This window comes from Hemiscyllium ocellatum, chromosome 24 (genome assembly GCF_020745735.1).
Source record: "Hemiscyllium ocellatum isolate sHemOce1 chromosome 24, sHemOce1.pat.X.cur, whole genome shotgun sequence".
NCBI classification, from domain to species: domain Eukaryota; kingdom Metazoa; phylum Chordata; class Chondrichthyes; order Orectolobiformes; family Hemiscylliidae; genus Hemiscyllium; species Hemiscyllium ocellatum.
This window is the reverse complement of record NC_083424.1, coordinates 30321582-30340389: the sequence shown is the minus strand read 5'-3', so window position 1 is coordinate 30340389 and position 18808 is coordinate 30321582. Positions and strand designations below refer to the sequence as shown.

The window sequence follows — 18808 nt, the reverse complement described above, 5'->3', positions numbered from 1 at the left end:
TGGGGTAATCTTATCAAGGTTTATAAAATCATGAGGGGCATTGATAGGTTGAAGAGCAAGGTCTTTTCCCTAGGGTAGGAGGTCCAAAATTATGGGGCATAGAATTAAGGTGAGAGAGGAAAGATTTAAAAAGAATCTGAGGGGTACCTTCTCATGCGGAGGGTGGTGCGTGTATGTCACAAGCTGCAGTGTGGTGGAGGCTGGTATAACTACAACACCTAAAATGCATCCGGATGGGTATATGAATAGGAAAGTCTTAGAGGGATATGGGCCAAATGCTAACAAATGGGCCAAGGACAGATTGGGATGTCTGGTCAGCACGGATGAGTTGAACCCAAGGGTCTATTACCATGCTATATAACTTTAAGACTCTATGACAGGGGAGGCCATTTATGACAGAGATAAGGAAAATTATCTTCATACTTGAGATTGGTCTATAGACCAATCTCCAATATATGATCCTTGATTCTCAGAGCTACCCTGACCACCACCTCCTACCTTGATTCTTTTAAGAATTCAATAACACAATAGCAGTGGTAAACTTGTGAACAGAAAATGGCTGAGGCCAAACTATTGAAGAAAGGAGCTAACTAAATTGCTTAGGACTAAATCTATCAAAGTGTATAGGGAGAAAATGGGAACAGAGTACTGAGTTGGATGATCAGCCAGCATCATACTAAATAGTGCAGCAGGCTGAAAAGGATGAAATGGCCTACTCCTGCTCCTATTTTATACATTTGAATGCTGTCTTGAACAAAACTATTGGAAGCATTTGTTTGGAAGGTGGCATTATCAGACCATGGAGAAACTAGCAGTGTGCTATTGAATTCTTAAAAGAATCAAGGTAGGAGGTAGTGGTCAGGGTAACTCTGAGAATCAAGGATCATATATTGGAGATTGGTCTATAGGCTATCTTAGAAATGAAGACGTAAGTAGTGGAAGGGAAGAGAATCAGATGGATTGTACTAAAGGTGAGGGAATGATGGATATTAGAAAAATAATTGTTGAAATTTCCAGACGATACCAGGAAACAGTTAAAAGAAAGTCATCAAAATACTGGAAAATATATATAGGTGGAAAGAAACTTCACAAATAAGAGATTATCTAACTTCTTTTCTCAACATTTACAGCATTAACATCACTGTATCCCCACTATCATTTTCTGAGGGTTACCATTGACCAACCATAGAAATATTGTAGCTACAAAACTAGGTCGAGTCTGATGAGTACAGAAAAGAATAACTCCTCTCCTGTCTCCAAAAAGCTTGTCCAGCATTCACAAGACACAAGCTAGAATTATGATGGAATACTATCCACTTCCCTGGATGAGTGCAGCTCCAATAACACTCAAGACTCTTGATACCATCCAGGACAAAGCAGACCACTTGACCGGCACTCTTCCCACAACATTCAAGATTCCCTCTCTCCACACAGATCCTCAGTATCACCAACATGAACCATCAACCCAAGATGCACTGCAAAAGTTCATGAAGGCATCTTTGAATGCACTTACCAAACTCATGACCACTACCACCTAGAAGAGCATACAAAGCAGATGCTGGGAATACCAGCTCTTCACCAAACCACATAGCATCCGGATTTATTCCAACCCAATATGTGAGATCCTCCTCCTCAGTGGCACCTATTCAAATGCAGAATTGGGTATTTTTCCTATTTCTTGTCCATTCCTATTTTCCACTCCATTAGGATTTCATAAGGATTTGATTCATTTCAGGTTAGTGATATTGTAATTGTTTGGGAGAAAAGACTGAATCTTCTGACTAATATTCTTCTCAACATTCATAGTCTTTTTTTTAATTACTTTGCTTAAATTTTACACTCCCTGCTATGGATGTTATTTCCCTTCTCCCAATAAGCTTTATACATCTTTGTTTTATTCCCCCCCCCCCCACAAATTTTGCCAGTTCAGCACAATCCTGACACTGTTCTCCTTTCCCTACATGTCTGCACAATGTTTCAAAGCACATTGTTCTCAATAGATCTATCCATGAATCATGTCAGTCTAATTTCCTGGGACTCACATCAATTTGTCAACCAAGGTTAAATAGGGCACCGTTTCCACACATCAGATTGAATATTGTTTTACCATGATCTTCTGCCCTAAGCAGTATCCAGGTCATTCCCAAACACCAAGTCAAGGAAAGAGCCACATCTCATTCTCTACTTCAGGAAACTATGATGTCCAATAATGGGAAGTTTAGACTTGCATACACTTGGCTTTCCAGCTTATGTTGAGCTGGTTGAAATCCTTCACTCATCCTAGTTTCATGATAAAGTGAAATCTCATTCTCCATATTTTGGTATTCAAACCTTGAATGTATTCTTGGTCTTCATGCAGATCGAGAATTTGATACCACAAGGTTTTTTTTGTGTTGTAGCCTCCGAGGTGTCATGCATGTAGAATGACATCCCTTTTAGTTTTCCTATCCACATTGAATGGGCTGTGCATTTCCAAGTTATATCCATCCTGAGATACTCATGCCATTGTGATGTCTATGGCATCATAATTACAAGGGACCACCTTTGCTCCAGATTCCATTCACAATTCTACAGAAGGTGTTCTCGCTGGTCTTAGATCTCTGATTCTCCCATGATTATGGAAGGGATTATGACTGGATGGATCTGCCCAGCTGCAAAAGTAGACTCTAAGTTGGTTTCATTCAGACATCTTTTCAAAACACCTACTTCAGATATTTCCGACACAACTATGATAGTCATTGTGCATTAAATGAGGTTTCGGTTGACTGCTGAGCAAGCCAAGTAGCTTTTGTGACTTGCTAGTAACAGGATATTTCGGATCACAGTTACATCAGCCAGTAGATATAGACTGGAAGCCAAATGTTTCTTTAAAATAAAATTGGTCCAATCACACTTACACAACTACTCACAGATGGCTTGGAAGCAACACTTTTGAAGATGTGGGATCAGCTTTTGCAGAGGAGTGTAACAAATGGAAATAGTAAAGAGAAAGGGGTAAGTTGAACAAATACTCCTTAACATCATTCATTTATCAAATAGTCTTAAAGCCAAAAAAGATGGTGGTGCTTTGATATATTTTTACTTTGTAGTAAGAATAATTGCATTTCACAAATGAATAAAATGTAGATTATCTTCAATCAATAGATAGAAACTACTCTTCACGTCACAAGAATACAAATTAAAATATCGAAAAAGCACGCAGTAATTACAGCTGTAATCAAAATCAGTAGGATAGGCAATCCAGTCGAGTGACTCACTACAAATGTTTGATTAGCATCATCTTGTGTATAAGGTTTATCTAGGAATTGCACATTTGTAACCCCACATGCTTCATGAACAGAAATGACAATTTCTGACTTAGAATCAATCACTATCTTCAGAGGCATTTGCTCAATACATTCAATGGGGACATTAAATAAACCACTTATTAATAAACCCCTTCATTACCTATCATTGCTGATAAAAATTTGATCAATGCAAAAATTTGCGAAACACTCAAAGTGGTAACACTGGAAAAATGAAAACCTTGAAACAATTTCAGTTAGACCATGAAAGTTACTAAAAAAGGTGGAGTTACCATCAAATTTAACCAAGGCCATGATATCAATTGTGAAGAATCTACAACTATTTCAATCCCTCAGCTACATGGTTAATTATTCACATCTACTTGTTAGTACTCCTCCATTTGATAATCGATGGACATTAAGGCGTATTTTTCTTTGCAGCATGGGCTATAAGGGATAGGACTCGTTCCTTATGCCTTCAGCTATCTAGTTCTCCAGGCTTAAATTTCTCCATAATCCTTTCCAACTCGCTCTCTTCCTTTAAGAGGTTCCTCTTGACTAGGCTTTTGACTACCTGTCCTTAAGTGACTCAATGTTAAAATACTGTCTAATACATTCCTGCACAGGACTTAAAGATATTGTACTGCGTGCTTATATTAAAGCGAATTTAATGTTTTATGCATATAGAGTAAGTGGAGGAGCAAATAACCTGTAACACTCATGAACAACTTGCATTTATATAATATTTCTCACAGAAAAATGTGCCAAGGCATTTTACAGAGATGTGATAGCATAAAATAGATGTGAAGACAAAACAAATGTTAGGAAGTGACCAAAAACATGTTCAAAAAGATGGATTTTCAGGAGGCGCTTAAAACAGAAGAAGGAAGTGGTGCTGGATGAGTTTAGGGCAGGAATTCCAGAATGTACAGACAAGTGAAAACAATACCACCAAAGATGGCGTAAGAAATGTTGGCAAATGCATAAGGAGGCAAAGTGAGAAGAATGCATAAGAAGCCAACATGAGGAATACATTTTAGAGCTGGCACAAGCTGAAAAGATAGGGAAGGCAAGACCTTAAAAAACTTGAAAGGGTTCAGAAAAGATTGACAAGGATGTTGCCAGGGTTGGAGGATTTGAGCTATAGGGAGAGGTTGAATAGGCTGGGGCTGTTTTCCCCAGAGCGTCGGAGGTTGAGGGGTGACCTTATAGAAGTTTACAAAATCATGACGGGCATGGATAGAATAAATAGGCAAGGTTTTTTTGGGGTGGGGGGAGTCCAGAACTAGAGGGCATAGGTTTAGGGTGAGAGAGGAAAGGTATAAAAAGGGACCTTAGGGGCAACTTTTTCATGCAGAGGGTGGTATGTGTATGGAATGAACTGCCAGAGGAAGTGGTGGAGGCTGGTACAATTGCAACATTTAAGAGGCATTTGGATGGGTATATGAATAGGAAGGGTTTGGAGGGATGTGGGCCAGGTGCTGGAAGGTGGAACTAAATTAGGTTGGAATATCTGGTCGGCACGGACGGGTTGGACCGAAGGGTCTGTTTGCGTGCTGTACATCTCTATGACTCTAAGTTTAAAATAGGAGGATATGAATTTTAAAATTGAGCAGTTGGGGAAAGTTGTGAGCCAAAATAGGCAAATACGAAAAGGGCTGATAGGTGAGTTGGATTCAATCTGGTGTAGGACACGAACAGTGGAGATCTGGCAGAGCTGTGTTTTAATAACAATGGAAGTTTGGGGGGACAGTCAGGGGAACATTGCAAGGATCCTGGCTGGAGGGGAGTAAGATTTCAATAGCAATGAATGGGGTCTATACCAACGAGAAGAATCAAGGTGTGAGAGAAAATAGTTTGTGCTCAGGAGCAGGACAATGAACATAGAGACAAGGAAGTTGTTGAGCAGACTGATGACTACAGGAGTGTGACAACAACAGTTTGCTTAGGTGCCTGAACAATCATCATTCACTTGTTTGCTTGCTAATGCTGTGCCACTGACTGGGAGATTGCTGGAGTTGCTGAGGAAAACCCCTTCTATAGTTTTCCCTTCCACTATGTGGAATGACAACCAATCACCACACATTTGGCCAGCAAATAGAACATGGAAATTTAGAAGACTGAATCTGTATCTATTTTTAATCCAACATTCAGCTCATTAAAGCTTCAGTGTCTTGCTTCCATCTCATTAAGCTTCATTATAAAGAAGGCTCAGCAAATTTATAAAAGAGCTTGATTGAAGATTTTAAGATATCTAGACTATTATATATTTTTGATTGGCTTTATGAGCTGTTTTGCCTGATTGTGACAAAGTGCTTTACAAATATAATCAGGAAACTGGCTGTAGGAAGTCACCACCCCAGCAAAGCAAGGAAACTAAACTAACATAAATTTAAAATGACAAAACCACTGAAGCATCCCTAGTTAATGACTGCATCTTATGTTGTTGATTGTACTTTTTCAAACTGTCGAGCTCAGTAGTCCACCGTGCCAGACCCCCAAGAGGTTTAAAACACTCACTGTTTTAAGAAAACCATTCCCATGCTCACACAAAACAAAAATCAAACAATATGGACAGGAGTAAAAAAGCAAAATTCAAAACCAACATCCTTTCAAACCAATTGTGCTTTCAAAAATAATGCATTTGACAACATCTATAAATATGTATTTGTACTTCACAAATCCTTTGCCAATATTCCCTTCCCACCTTATCTGATTTCTTATTATTCCTGAGGCAGTGACTCTTACTGGTTAAAGGATCAAAGTCGAAACACTAGCTGATTTTGTTTTGTCCTCCACAAGGCTAACTGTCATCATAACATCACTATGAGGAGCTAATTCATGAATCAAACCAAGCACCATCTCCTCGTGGCTCTATGAAATCACACTGCATCATTAGAGTCATCCTTTTCGCATTCACTCAATAACCAGTTTCAACACTCAGGAAAATTATTCAATTTTCTTCAAGTATTAAGAACAAAAACATTCACAGTAAATCCAATCCATGGTTTACAAAGCTATTAAGCCTACAAGTGATCCAGTAATACAAGACTGTTGGAACTCATCGAGCAAAGAATCTAACTCTTGAGTTAAAGGGTTTCAGTGTGCTGCATTCATTAGCTGCAACTCCTGAAAATCAATGGGTTCTTTCTAACCAAGAAAAACTTGTTTCTTTTAATTTAACTACTCCACAATTCTGAATTCAGGAGCACATAAGATTTTATTCATGTGCACAATATCAATGGGTTCCCTTTATATCTCTCACAGTACTCAGTATAAACATGCACAGTGGGGATTCTGTAGCACAAGGCTGATCACAAAACAGAGTATGAGGTGTTCCTAATCATAACACAAGAGGGTATATACTATTCTAGAGTCATAGAGATGTACAGCATGGAAACAGACCCATCAGTCCAACCCGTCCATGCCAACCAGATATCCCAACCCAATCTAGTCTCACCTGCCAGCACCCGGTCCATATCCCTCCAAGTCCTTCCTATTCATATACCCATCTAAATGCCTTTTAAAGTTTGCAATTGTACTAGCCTCCACCACTTCCTCTGGCAGCTCATTCCATACACGTACCACCCTCTGCGTGAAAAAGTTCCCCCTTAGGTCCCTTTTATATCTTTCCCCTCCCACCCTAAACCTATGCCCTCTAGTTCTGGACTCCCCGAACCCAGGGAAAAGACTTTGTCTATTTATCCTATCCATGCCCCTCATAATTTTGTAAACCTCTATAAGGTCATCCCTCAGCCTCTGACACTCCGGGAAAACAGCCCCAGCCTGTTCAGCCTCTCCCTATAGCTCAAATCCTCCAACCCTGGCAACATCCTTGTAAATCTTTTCTGAACCATTTCAAGTTTCACAACATCTGATAGGAAGGAGACCAGAATTGCACACAATATTCCAACAGCGGCCTAACCAATGTCCTGTACAGCCTCAACATGATGTCCCAACTCCTGTTCTCAATACTCTGACCAATAAAAGAAAGCATACCAAACGCCTTCTTCACTATCCTATTTACCTGCAACTCCACTTTCAAGGAGCTATGAACTTGCACTCCACGGTCTCTTTGCTCAGCAACACTCTCTAGGACCTTACCATTAAGTGTACAAGTCCTGCTAAGATTTGCTTTCCCAAAATGCAGCACCTTGCATTTATCTGAATTAAACTCCATCTGCTACTTCTCGGCCCATTGGACCATCTGATCCAGATCCTGTTGTAATCTGAAGTAACCTTCTTTGCTGTCCACTACACCTCCAATTTTTGGTGTCATCAGCAAACTTACTAACTGTACCTCTTATGCTCGCATCCAAATCATTTATATAAATTACAAAAAGTGGAAGACCCAGCACCAATCCTTGTGGCACTCCACTGGTCACAGGCCTCCAGTCTGAAAAACAATCCTCTACCACCACCCTACTTTTGAGCCAGTTCTGTATCCAAATGACGAGTTCTCCCTGTATTCCATGAGATCTAACCTTGCTAATCAGTCTCCCATGGGGAACTTTGTCGAACGCCTTACTGAAGTCCATATAGATCACATCTACCACTCAGCCATCATCAATCCTCTTTGTTACATCTTCAAAAAACTCAATCAAGTTTGTGAGACATGATTTCCCACTCACAAAGCTCCATGAAAAATTGCCTGTTCTCAATGACTAGGTTTGGGCACAGATCCTTTTATCAACTGAGCTTTGCAGAGTTCAACAGTCTTATTTGTAACAATTCGCAATAGTTAAGAACTAACCCTCTTCTTTAAAAGGAAACTCAATTTTGATACTTCAACCTACAATATTGTCTCATCTACCTGGGCCTCTCCAGCTCCATTTACAACAGCTAATGGAAGAAGCACCTGGATGTTATTGTCACTAAGAATAAAATCATCTAACAGCAACATTGGACATATCTCTTCTTTCCAATAGTCCAACTGGCCAAAATTCTTTTAATACTGCCCCTGGCCTAGTCCCATACTTGAATCTTTCTCCAGATCTTTTCTATTTACTTTATTTGTAGTCTTTCTGAGAAAATCTGGTCTATGAGAACTAAATCCAATCACTTGATTCTAATCCCAATAAACTGCAGATCTCACAACTTGGACTCCAGTTAATTGATGTTGAAAACACCTCTTTAAATTTGCCATCATGATCACTCTCCTCAAAGAAACCGTCCATCCATGAACCTGGTATTCCATCTGCAACCTCCCTTCCCTCCCAAAAGTCATTCAACATGTGGCAATTCCAAAATCTGTTGCTGTCTTTTCTTGAATTCCATATCGGAATCCATCCTATCAGGTTTCTGCTGCTGCCAGAGTAGTGAATCCTCATTTAGAATTGTTGTTAAAGTCATGATTTTCAGGAACCCAAGTGAAAAGTCTTGAACCAAATTAAATTTTCCCAATATATCCAGGGAAAGAGAGGGCTGCCATACTGCCCACATTTTAAATCAGAGCAGGTTCTGTTCAATTATCATCCCTGTGCCCAATGACCTACATTAGCTGCTGATCATAAGATATAGGAGCAGAATTAGGTCATTCTGCCCATTCAGCCTGCTCTACATTCAATCACATCTAATATGTTTCTCAAACCTATTCTCCTCCCATCTTCCTGTTTGTTCCCTTTAATCAAGAATCTATCTATCTGTCTGTCTTAAATACACTCAACAATTTGACCTCCACAGCCCTCTGCGCTAATAAGTTCCACAGATTCATCATTCTCTGGCTGAAGAAATTCCTCAACTCAGTTCTAAAGGGTCATCCCTTCATTCAGAGGCTGTGCCCTTGGGTCCTAGTTTCACCTATTAATGGAAACATCATCTAGTCAAGCAACAGCTCAATCTTAAAAGACTAATTCTTGTTTTCAAACCCCTCTATGGCTCTAGTCTTTCCTTAATCTCTTCCAACCCCACAACCCTTCAAAACATCTGTACTCCTTCAGTACTGGCTTTTTGTACCCAGTTTTAAACTTTCCACCATTGGTGATCTTGCCTTCAGTTTCCACAGCCCCAAGCTCTGGTTAGTCCCCTAATCCTATCTCTGCTTTTAAGACACTCCTTAAAATGATCTTTGGTCATCTGAACTAATTAAGCCTTGTGTGGCTTGGAGTCATATTTTGCTTTACAATGCACTTGCAAAGCACCTTGGGATCTTTCATTACATTAATGGCACCATATAAATATACTGTTGTTGGTCTTTTAGAACACAACACCTTAAACTTGAGCTATTGTTTGCTATACTAGTGACAGTTATTCTTTAATTAGAAATTATTTCAACTTCAACATGTATATTTTAAAAGCAGTGAAAATGGAAAATAGGAAGGACTGTATTATTAGTTAGGATAGGGAGTGGGTGAACTATTCAGTTGTGAGTAAGGTATTAGACAAGAAGTGTTACAGTATCATTTCAACCATCTTTGTGTTTTCTTGGTCATGCTGCCTGTCCTGCTGAGTTCCCCCAAGAGTTTTCAGGTTTTGATAGAGATCACAAAGGTTCACAATTGTGGGGAGCGAGTTCACTGATCCCTATTAGCACAGTTGTTCTCATTGCCTGAGTTAGAGTGGCAAGAGGCAAGTTAATTAAACCCCCTGTGTCAACATAGTTCCAGGCTATGTTTATAAAGCTCTGGTTAGGCCCCATTTGGAGTACTGTGTCCAGTTTTGGTCTCCACACCTCAGTAAGGACATACTGGCACTGGAACGTGTCCAGCGGAGATTCACACGGATGATCCCTGGAATGGTTGGTCTAACATTCGAGGAACGGCTGTGGATCCTGGGATTGTATTCATTGGAGTTTAGAAGATTAAGGTGAGACTTAATAGAAACTTACAAGATAATACATGGCTTGGAAAGGATGGACGCTAGAAATTTTTTTCCGTTAGGCGAGGAGACTAGGACCCGTGAACACAGCCTTAAAATTAGAGGGGGTCAATTCAGAACAGAAATGCGGAGACATTTCTTCAGCCAGAGAGTGGTGGGCCTGTGGAATTCATTGCCGCAGAGTGCAGTGGAGGCCGGGACGCTAAATGTCTTCAAGGCAGAGATTGATAGATTCTTGATGTCTCAAGGAATTAAGGGGAGAACGCGGGTAAGTGGAGTTGAAATGCCCATCAGCCATGATTGAATGGTGGAGTGGACTCAATGGGCCGAATGGCCTTACTTCCACTCCTATGTCTTATGATCTTATGGTCTTATGGCTCAAGGTCTGACACACATCAAGGAAACATTGTCCTAAAACAAAACTATTTTCTAATCAACCAGTTTCAAGATGTTAGTAGGACTTGAACACGGACCTCCTGGTTCCAAATTAGAGATACCACCACAGTCTGATACTCAGTGTGTCATCTCATACATAGATTGGTTACTCTGGTGAAATACTGAAGGCACACAGCACCCACTGAACAGCAACAATGATTTAACATGTTCAGTAGAGAAAATGGAGAGATTTAATATACAAAATGCAAAGTCACAAAACAAAAGCTTTCTTATGAAAGCATCTGTAAGTATTTCTGTCTCTGACCCATGGTTTCAGACCTCACAATTGTATTGCAAAGATAGCATACAAATAAAATCAACGCTTTGAGTCTAATTTCACTTTCTACACATACCTCACAGGATATTAAAATCGAAATTTGATCTACTCACGATAAAACCATAAACCATTTCCTCTTCTACACATTCAGACTAATCAAAGGCCAACATTTATTATTTGCATTCATTTGACTCATTTTTCCAGTGATCTCTTCAGACTTTTAACTGACAAAGGGCAACTCTTTTCTTTGAAGAAAATGCACATTTTAACCAATTTTATTATGTTACATTCACACTCAAGACAGATGCGACATAAGCAATTTAGATCAAACATAGTCATACTGAATTGCACATAGTACTTTTTCCATTTGGTGTAACAATATCCATGTCAGTTTCAAGCCCTATGTCTAAAGTAAACTGGTGCACAATGTATACAGAAAAAAAAACACTTTAAGGTTTACAAACACAAATTTGGATTTTGTAATTCATTTATCTACTAAAAAAAAGAATTATTTGGTATAATACTCAAAAGTGCAATACTGACTGATTTCTGTATGGTCAGTACAATTGATCTCAATCTCACAATAAGAAAAAGAGGACGTAAACAAGCAATTGTGAACATTATCACCTTATGGGTTTGCATTTACAGTGTAAAAGAACACTTCAAGACTGCATCATAGAAGGGTGAACAATGAAGAGCAAGCTATTGGGGAGGGAAACAAAAGGGAAGATCACATCAATAGACAAGGGAAATTTTTGGCCAAAGCATTTGTTCAAGAAAGGAAGGTCAAACAGTGAAGATGGGCACAATATTTCTGGAAAAGGAGATAAAATGACTAAAATAATATCCTTCATTGATGGCGCAGAAGGAAAGAAATACAGTTGGAGAAAACAAATTCCCAGATGGTGTGAGTGAGGATCTAAAGGTAGAGGGTCAGGGAGGAATATACCGCACTTTATGCAGGATTGAACTCAGGTCACCACATTCCAGATTATCTGAAGTTTGTCAAGGGTAGGCAGAAATACCAATCCTGAACATAAAAATATTTCAGCAGAACAACTGTTAACGTGATAAAGCCATAGTTAAGCTTCCATCACCAGTTTTGAGGTAATGAAGGAGAAACTGGAGTTAGCAAGTGAATACGAAATTGCCCCACAACAAACTCAGGTGACGGTCAGCCAGGGTAAATAGTGGAGTGAGGGCACTTTGGTCTCTCAGAAAATGAAATGGTTAGGTTTGCATTTATAATATGAAGCAACTTCAAAAAAGGCGCAAGTTAATTTAGTTTTAAATATATTAGTGAATGATACTGGAGAAAATAAATCATGGACAGTTGCATTTTGACAGACATCACGAGGAAAGGCAAGGTGAACTTAGTTCTGAAATATGTTACCTATATCCAGAAATATTTATGCAGTCACACATACATTTGTACATCTAAGCATTCCCTCCATTTACAAGATGCTGCCTATTATTAAAGGACATCTTGTCTTCCAAACAGTATTTGATAAGGGCGTAAGCATCAGAAACTAAGCAGGCAACCTTATGGATGAACTAACTGGAGCCTCATATTGTGTTTAGGTTTCTGATTATATACAGCAGTTAGGATTCCTCTGCACAAACCATTAAAGTAAAATCACCAATATTCTTTATTGATGAATTACTTCTTACATCCTTACTTCTGGCTTTAATTACATAGAAGACAATAGTCTGAACGAGGCACGTGATGGATCATACTTATATTAGTACCCTAACCAAGGGATATCGATAACTTGTTCAGTCTTTTGCCATCACAGAGAATGGACATTGTTCCAAACGCTTGCTTCAATAACAGCTGTGCACAGTTTTTGCTGTAGATTTACAGACAAAATAAACAACTTAAATTGATACACCTGGTGAAAACAATTGCAATGTTTTGTGATATCAATAGGATTGTCCTGGCTCTTGCCCACACTTGCTGTGAAAATCAAATATTTCCAGTTTAAAGTAGATTCAACCTTCAGGACAGAAAAAAGTAGGCCCATTACAACTCACTTGAAATCAGATTGAGATACAGGTGTTACAACTGTACAATGTTTTGTGAAGAAATGATGATCACCTTCACTCATACAGGCAAATCAGACATCACAAGTTTAATCAGTGAAAATATTTAATAGATCACACTGTTGCCATAAATTATCTTGATGTCATATGAGCTGTATTACATAAATTCAGTCTTACAATAGATACAGAAGGATATTGTTTTCTTGATGGTGTTAACTTAGAGTAAAACAGCATGGAAACAGACCCTTCAGTTCAACCAATCCATGTCGAACATAATCCCAAACTAAACTAGTTCCACCTGCCTGCTCCTGGCCCAAATCCCTCCAAACCTTTCCTCTTCATGCACTTATCCAAATGTCTTTTAAATATTGTAATTGTCCCCACATCCACCACTTCCTGAGGAAGGTCATTCCACGCATGAACTCCATTATACACACTGTGAAAAAAATTCGTCGCTCATGTCTTTCTCCTTTTACCTTAAAAATGTGTCTCCTAGTCCCGAAATCCCCCATCCTAGGAGAAAGACAACTACCATTAACTCTATCTACACCCCTCATTATTTTATAAACTTTTATCAGGTTGCCTCTCAACCTCCGACACTCCAGTGAAAAAAGTCCTAGCCTATCCAGCCTTTCTTTAAAGCTCAAACCTTCCATACTGGGCAACATTTCAATGAATTTCTTCTGAATCCTTTCTTGGAATATGTGTGTCTTGAACTGGAGATAAGTTTATTATCTGCATTTGCATACCATCAAAAAGTTCTCCCTTCGAATATCATGATCTAAGAGTGATTTACAAGGGTTGCGTATTTCAATGTAATGGGTTTCCGATTTTGTGATTACCATTGTTCTTGCCTGTATTCACAAGCCCCATTTATTTCATGAATGTAGAAAATAAGGGAGAGGCTAACCCTGAAATGTGCACTGTGAGCATATTGTTGAGATTGGTCCTGAAACATATTACCTACACCCAGAAGAGATAACATTGATAGTTAAAGAAAAAAGTATGACAACACACTACATGAATACAAACTCAAAATTTTGTTACATATTTGGTCAGTGAGATTGATATGTGAGAACAGGAGAAACTCCCATTCAGCCACACAAGCCTGTTCTGCCATCCACTGGGACAATGGCTGACTTCTATCTCAACTCTATTCATCTTTGCTTGTTCTTATCACTAGATGTCTTGCCCAATAAAAATCTATTTCCAGTTTAAAGCAGATACAAACAATTTCCTCAGGCCAGAAAAACACACCCATTAAAACTCATTTTAAATTTGATGAGATACAAGTATTAGAATATGATTATTCATTCTTTAAAATATAAAGCCATCAACATTAGCCTATGAGATTGATCTGGTATTCCCGAAACCCATTATTCATACAATGCTTTCTCATTTCCAACTGAAATGGCCAGCTTGTGATTTAATGCAATGTTGTCTTCTTCCTGATTCCCACACCAGAGGTAAACATTCCTTACTATCTGCTCTATTGAATCCTTCCATCATTTTAAATCCCTTGAGTGGACCACCCCTCAATCTGCAAAACCCAAGAGCTAAGCTAAGATTATCCCTGTCTCCATAATTTATGTCCTTAAACCCTGGAAATATAAAATGGATAATTTCAGATTCCCAAAATTGAACTATGTAAGCCAAAGTTATATCTGTTCACTTAGTCTGTAAAGTTCTTTTATAATTTCCTGCTCATATTTACATGATGTCTGGGTCTTCTCACTTTGTTTCATCTGTAAATGTTTTATGTAGATCCAATGATACTTGATCCAAATCATTAATATCTATAGTAAAATGCTGTACACACCCATGATGAACGCCATTTCTCACAGCCCATCAATCAAAGAACCAACATTTTATCCATACTTTGCCTCCTATTGACCATTTGATTACCAAACTACACGTTTTCACATGCTGTCATAATATCTTGTATGGCAAAACCAACATCCATAAAGTCCATTTAAAAACATCCATTGACACTCCCCAGCCTCCACCTCAAGCAGAAATTTATTTCGAAACAATGTCACGTTCACAAATTAGTACTCATCTTTGTGCAGATAACACTTCCTGAAATACTTTCCCACTCTGTCTCTGATGATAGGTCCCAATAACCTCCCCATAAATGACATTAAACTGACAGGTCTGCAGTCTGCTGGTTTCTCTCATCCAATCTTAAAAAAATTGAATGGTATTTGCAGTGTTTCAACGTTAAGGCAGAATGCCTAAGTCAAGAAGAGGTTTGGAAATCTGTGTTGAATGCTTCTGCAATCTCCTCAACTATTTATTTTAAATACTCTAGAGTTGAAATATCAAGGACCTCATATATTTAAGTCCCGTTATTTTCTTCATTCCTATAATCTCACTTACATTGAGTCTAATAGCTCCCCAACTTTTTTTTTATATTTCTTCATGCCAATGGTATTTTGTTTCCTGCCTCTACTGAAAAAAATGGATAAAATGTATTCATTTAGTATTCATGAGTACTCTGCCATTTTCTTATTATCAATTATGGACTCACATCTGCCTTTATCATGCACTAAACTTCCCTTTATCACTTTTTTATGCAATATGTAAAAGTTTTGATTCTTAGCTTCAATATCCTTTGCTATTACTTCATTTACCCTCTGTCCCTTTGTTACCTGTAGGTATCGGTTGGATTGCCATGTAAGTTGCACTTGTGTAAGTTTTTTTAAGCTTGGTACATTTCATTTTCTCATTTGTTGACTAAGGTTGTCGAACCACACATACTTTTAAAGACATGCATTGGCTTTGTATCATGCCAAATACGTTTTGAATATTCCCCATTAGTTGCTTGCAGGTTTGTCCATTAATTGTTCAGTCAGTTAACTGTGGTTAATTTATCTGTCACTCCTTCAAAATGTACCTTAAATTCAAACCATTAGTTTGTGTTTCTCCCTTTCAAAACCAATATCAAATCCAATCCTATTTGCTTCCTTATGGTTAGAATGTTACTCTGCACCAGATCCAATATTGTTTGCTTTCTGTGATGTTAAAAACAACGTCCTTTTGCTTATACCATCATAACTATAAGCACCACGATAAGTACAATGTTAATATCCTTTGTTTGTTGTACAAGAACAACATGAGAGGCTTCATTTTCAATGTTTTGAGGCCTAAAATTGTCGGTATTGAATTAATTCAACTGTTGAACCAGAGATTAATATGTGGAGAAAATATTAGGGAAATAATGATAGTAAATGTGACATGTCATGGATTCTATACTATGGTAACACAGAAATGAATTAGTATCAAATGCCATCAAGTTAAAAAAAAGCGCTTTAACACTATTCCCCTCAAACCTGTGAGAGAAAGTGGATGTCATCAAGATAATGTTTGGCATCCAACAACATCGTACACTGTGACGATGTCATAATGAAAGTTACCTTCCTCAGTCACTAGTTGTTCTCATGTTTTGTGTTTTAGAACAACAAATTAGAGCCTGATAGCTTAATGACAAGCATTTAACCTTCATGGGCTTCTTAAACAACAGAGACTAAGAAGTCACATGTCAACATGAAACTAATGTGTCATTAAGTTGCAGATACAATAGATTTTCAATGCATCCACCAATTAAGCAACAGCATTAAGAACAGTTCTTTCCAAACTGACAAATCTATTAAGTTCAGAGAGGATAATATAGAAAGTTTGGACTCCATCAGCCAAAGGGAGTAAACAACAGAAAGTTAAATAGATACTAACTTTGAGTCCTAATCTGTGTTCAACTATCTTATCCCTTTTGGCTCTGCAGCTAGGACAAGGCAATGGCATCATTGTAGGACATCTGGTATCTCAAAGACTCCACTGGGAACTATGTATGCATAGACATTGTGAGACAACAGTTTTAGCTCAGCTGATCTGTCCACCGATGAACAGTTACTAACATCAAGGTTTAAGTTCCGGGCCGATACCCACAGAGCTGCAATAAGCAGCTTCAGGAAAACAGGAACCCAGAAAATTGGCAGAAAACAAACCTTTAGAGGTCAAAAGAGAACCAAAATATAGAAAAAGGCCACAATTTATTTTCTGCTCATTTTACCACAGGGTCACACCACACCAGGGACTGTTACAGAAGCTCATTCAACATGTTTTCCCAGATTCTTTCTAACTGGCTGTTTTAGGGCAATGATACAGAGCAGAAATGTTTGTGTTTCTCTATAAAACATGATCTAATGTTATATCCAGTAGAGAGTCTTGACCTTCCAGAGTCATTTACTGTATATTTTTTCAAAAAAATGTTTTTTAAACCTCTCAGACTAAGCATTCCTTACAGTTTGAATATTAATTCAATGCCAGTTCAATTCCACGTTACACCTTCAATTTCCCAGTGCAATCATTCCAGTCTATATATAACAATATTAATAGTTTTCTTCACACACCATAATTTTCCTCATAATAGAGACACATGCTCACAAGGAGCAAGTCGACTTTGATTCAGCAAAATAGGGTGTCTGCTAATGAGCCCACAGGGTGATAAACAAATCTGAGAAGATCTAATTTCATCGGTGGCTGCCAGAATTAATTCCGTCCCAATTAAGCAAATATTAGACGAAATAAGTGGGGCCCAAGCAACTGCTGAGATGGGTGGGCAGCATTTTGAGTTGTACCTTCCGAATCGGCCGCCCATTTCAAATGGAAAGGACCTTAAACGCGTTTGCTCCCGCTTGGGCTCGTGTCACCTTCATTAAAAGGTGATTTGAGTTCGGAACAAAGGCTTATATATATAAATAAAATGAAGAACACGATTCCGGGGAATACGTGAAGGTCAATATTTGCAGGATCAAAGGTGTAAATACTTGGGGGGAGGGGTACACTCGCCATGTCCAACCAAGGTTTACGGAAATCGGTCAGAATAAACAAGTCGCTTCTGTCTGTTTCAGTGGCAGCTCGGTGTCACTTTCAGCTGATTCGTGTCATTTGCGATGAACACCCAGCGTTTGGACAGGTCAAATTCAACACCATGTTTGGACAAATGGCAAAATCCGGGTGAAAACCTGACTGCTTTGAGCTGCTATCTTGGTTATAACAAGGTCCCGGACTTCCTGGAAAGGCGCTGATAACAATCCAGCTTTATATTCCCAAAGCCAACATTAAAAAAAAATGTTTTTTAAAGAGAGTGAAATGAAAATGATTTACAAAAAACAGAGGCGAACCAACAGCTAAGCTGACTATGCAGCAGGGCAGTATCGGGATCACTGGTTCAGTAGCACTGATATACTGGATGTATGTCTTGCTTTACCTGCTGCCTGTCAAACTGCTCTCTCTCTGCTTCCAGACTGTGCACCGAGCGGCGGTGCAGCACCTTCGCTGGGACCTGTCTGATGGTGTTCATGGTGGACACCCGGCCAGCGGACTCCTGCGGGCTCTGATCCTCCTGTATTTGAATGGGCAGCTCCTGTGTGACCCCTCAGTCCCGAGCCTGATCGTGTCTGGGACTCAGCAACAATTCACAGGCGGCTACACACAGCCTGCGTGCATGCTGGGAAAACGCAAGGAGGCTGACTGACTGACTGCCAGCCCAGCTCTGACAAGTCAATGCTGCCTACTGCAGGGTGGTACAGGGGCAGCCTGTGAAATAACCTCCACACATACTAGAGGCAAGATAGTGGAGGATTGGTGGGGGTGCGACACAGGCCAATGTTATTTATAAAACGGATTCAAAATACTATTAGTGTTTTTTTATATGTTAAAGTTAAACGTTCCATCAATTCTGTTTGATCCCCAGATTAATAAAATTAGGGGATCATCCAGAATTTTTTTTTTGTCTTTTGTTCTTTGTGGCTTAGTCTGCAATTATGTTACACCATTCAGACTCCCCTCCATTTTTAGAAATAAAATATTATTTTTTAAGCAATTTATATGTATATTTTATACATTTTATTGTTATACTTTACCTTATACTGTCCAACAGCTTTCCTATACT

At 38.8% G+C, this 18808-nt stretch overlaps 1 protein-coding gene across 2 annotated transcripts in view; it reads right to left on the bottom strand.

Annotated features, from left to right (window-relative positions):
• LOC132827138 (huntingtin-interacting protein 1-related protein-like) overlaps positions 1-18413 on the bottom strand; it is a 146332-nt gene extending 127919 nt beyond the window's left edge. For both annotated transcript variants that reach the window (XM_060843661.1, XM_060843662.1), the window contains exon 1: positions 18125-18413. In XM_060843661.1, the coding sequence (XP_060699644.1) occupies positions 18125-18217 (93 nt within the window). In that variant the 5' untranslated portion in view covers positions 18218-18413. The remainder of the gene's footprint in view (positions 1-18124) is intronic.
• Between the last annotated feature and the right edge of the window lie 395 nt (positions 18414-18808).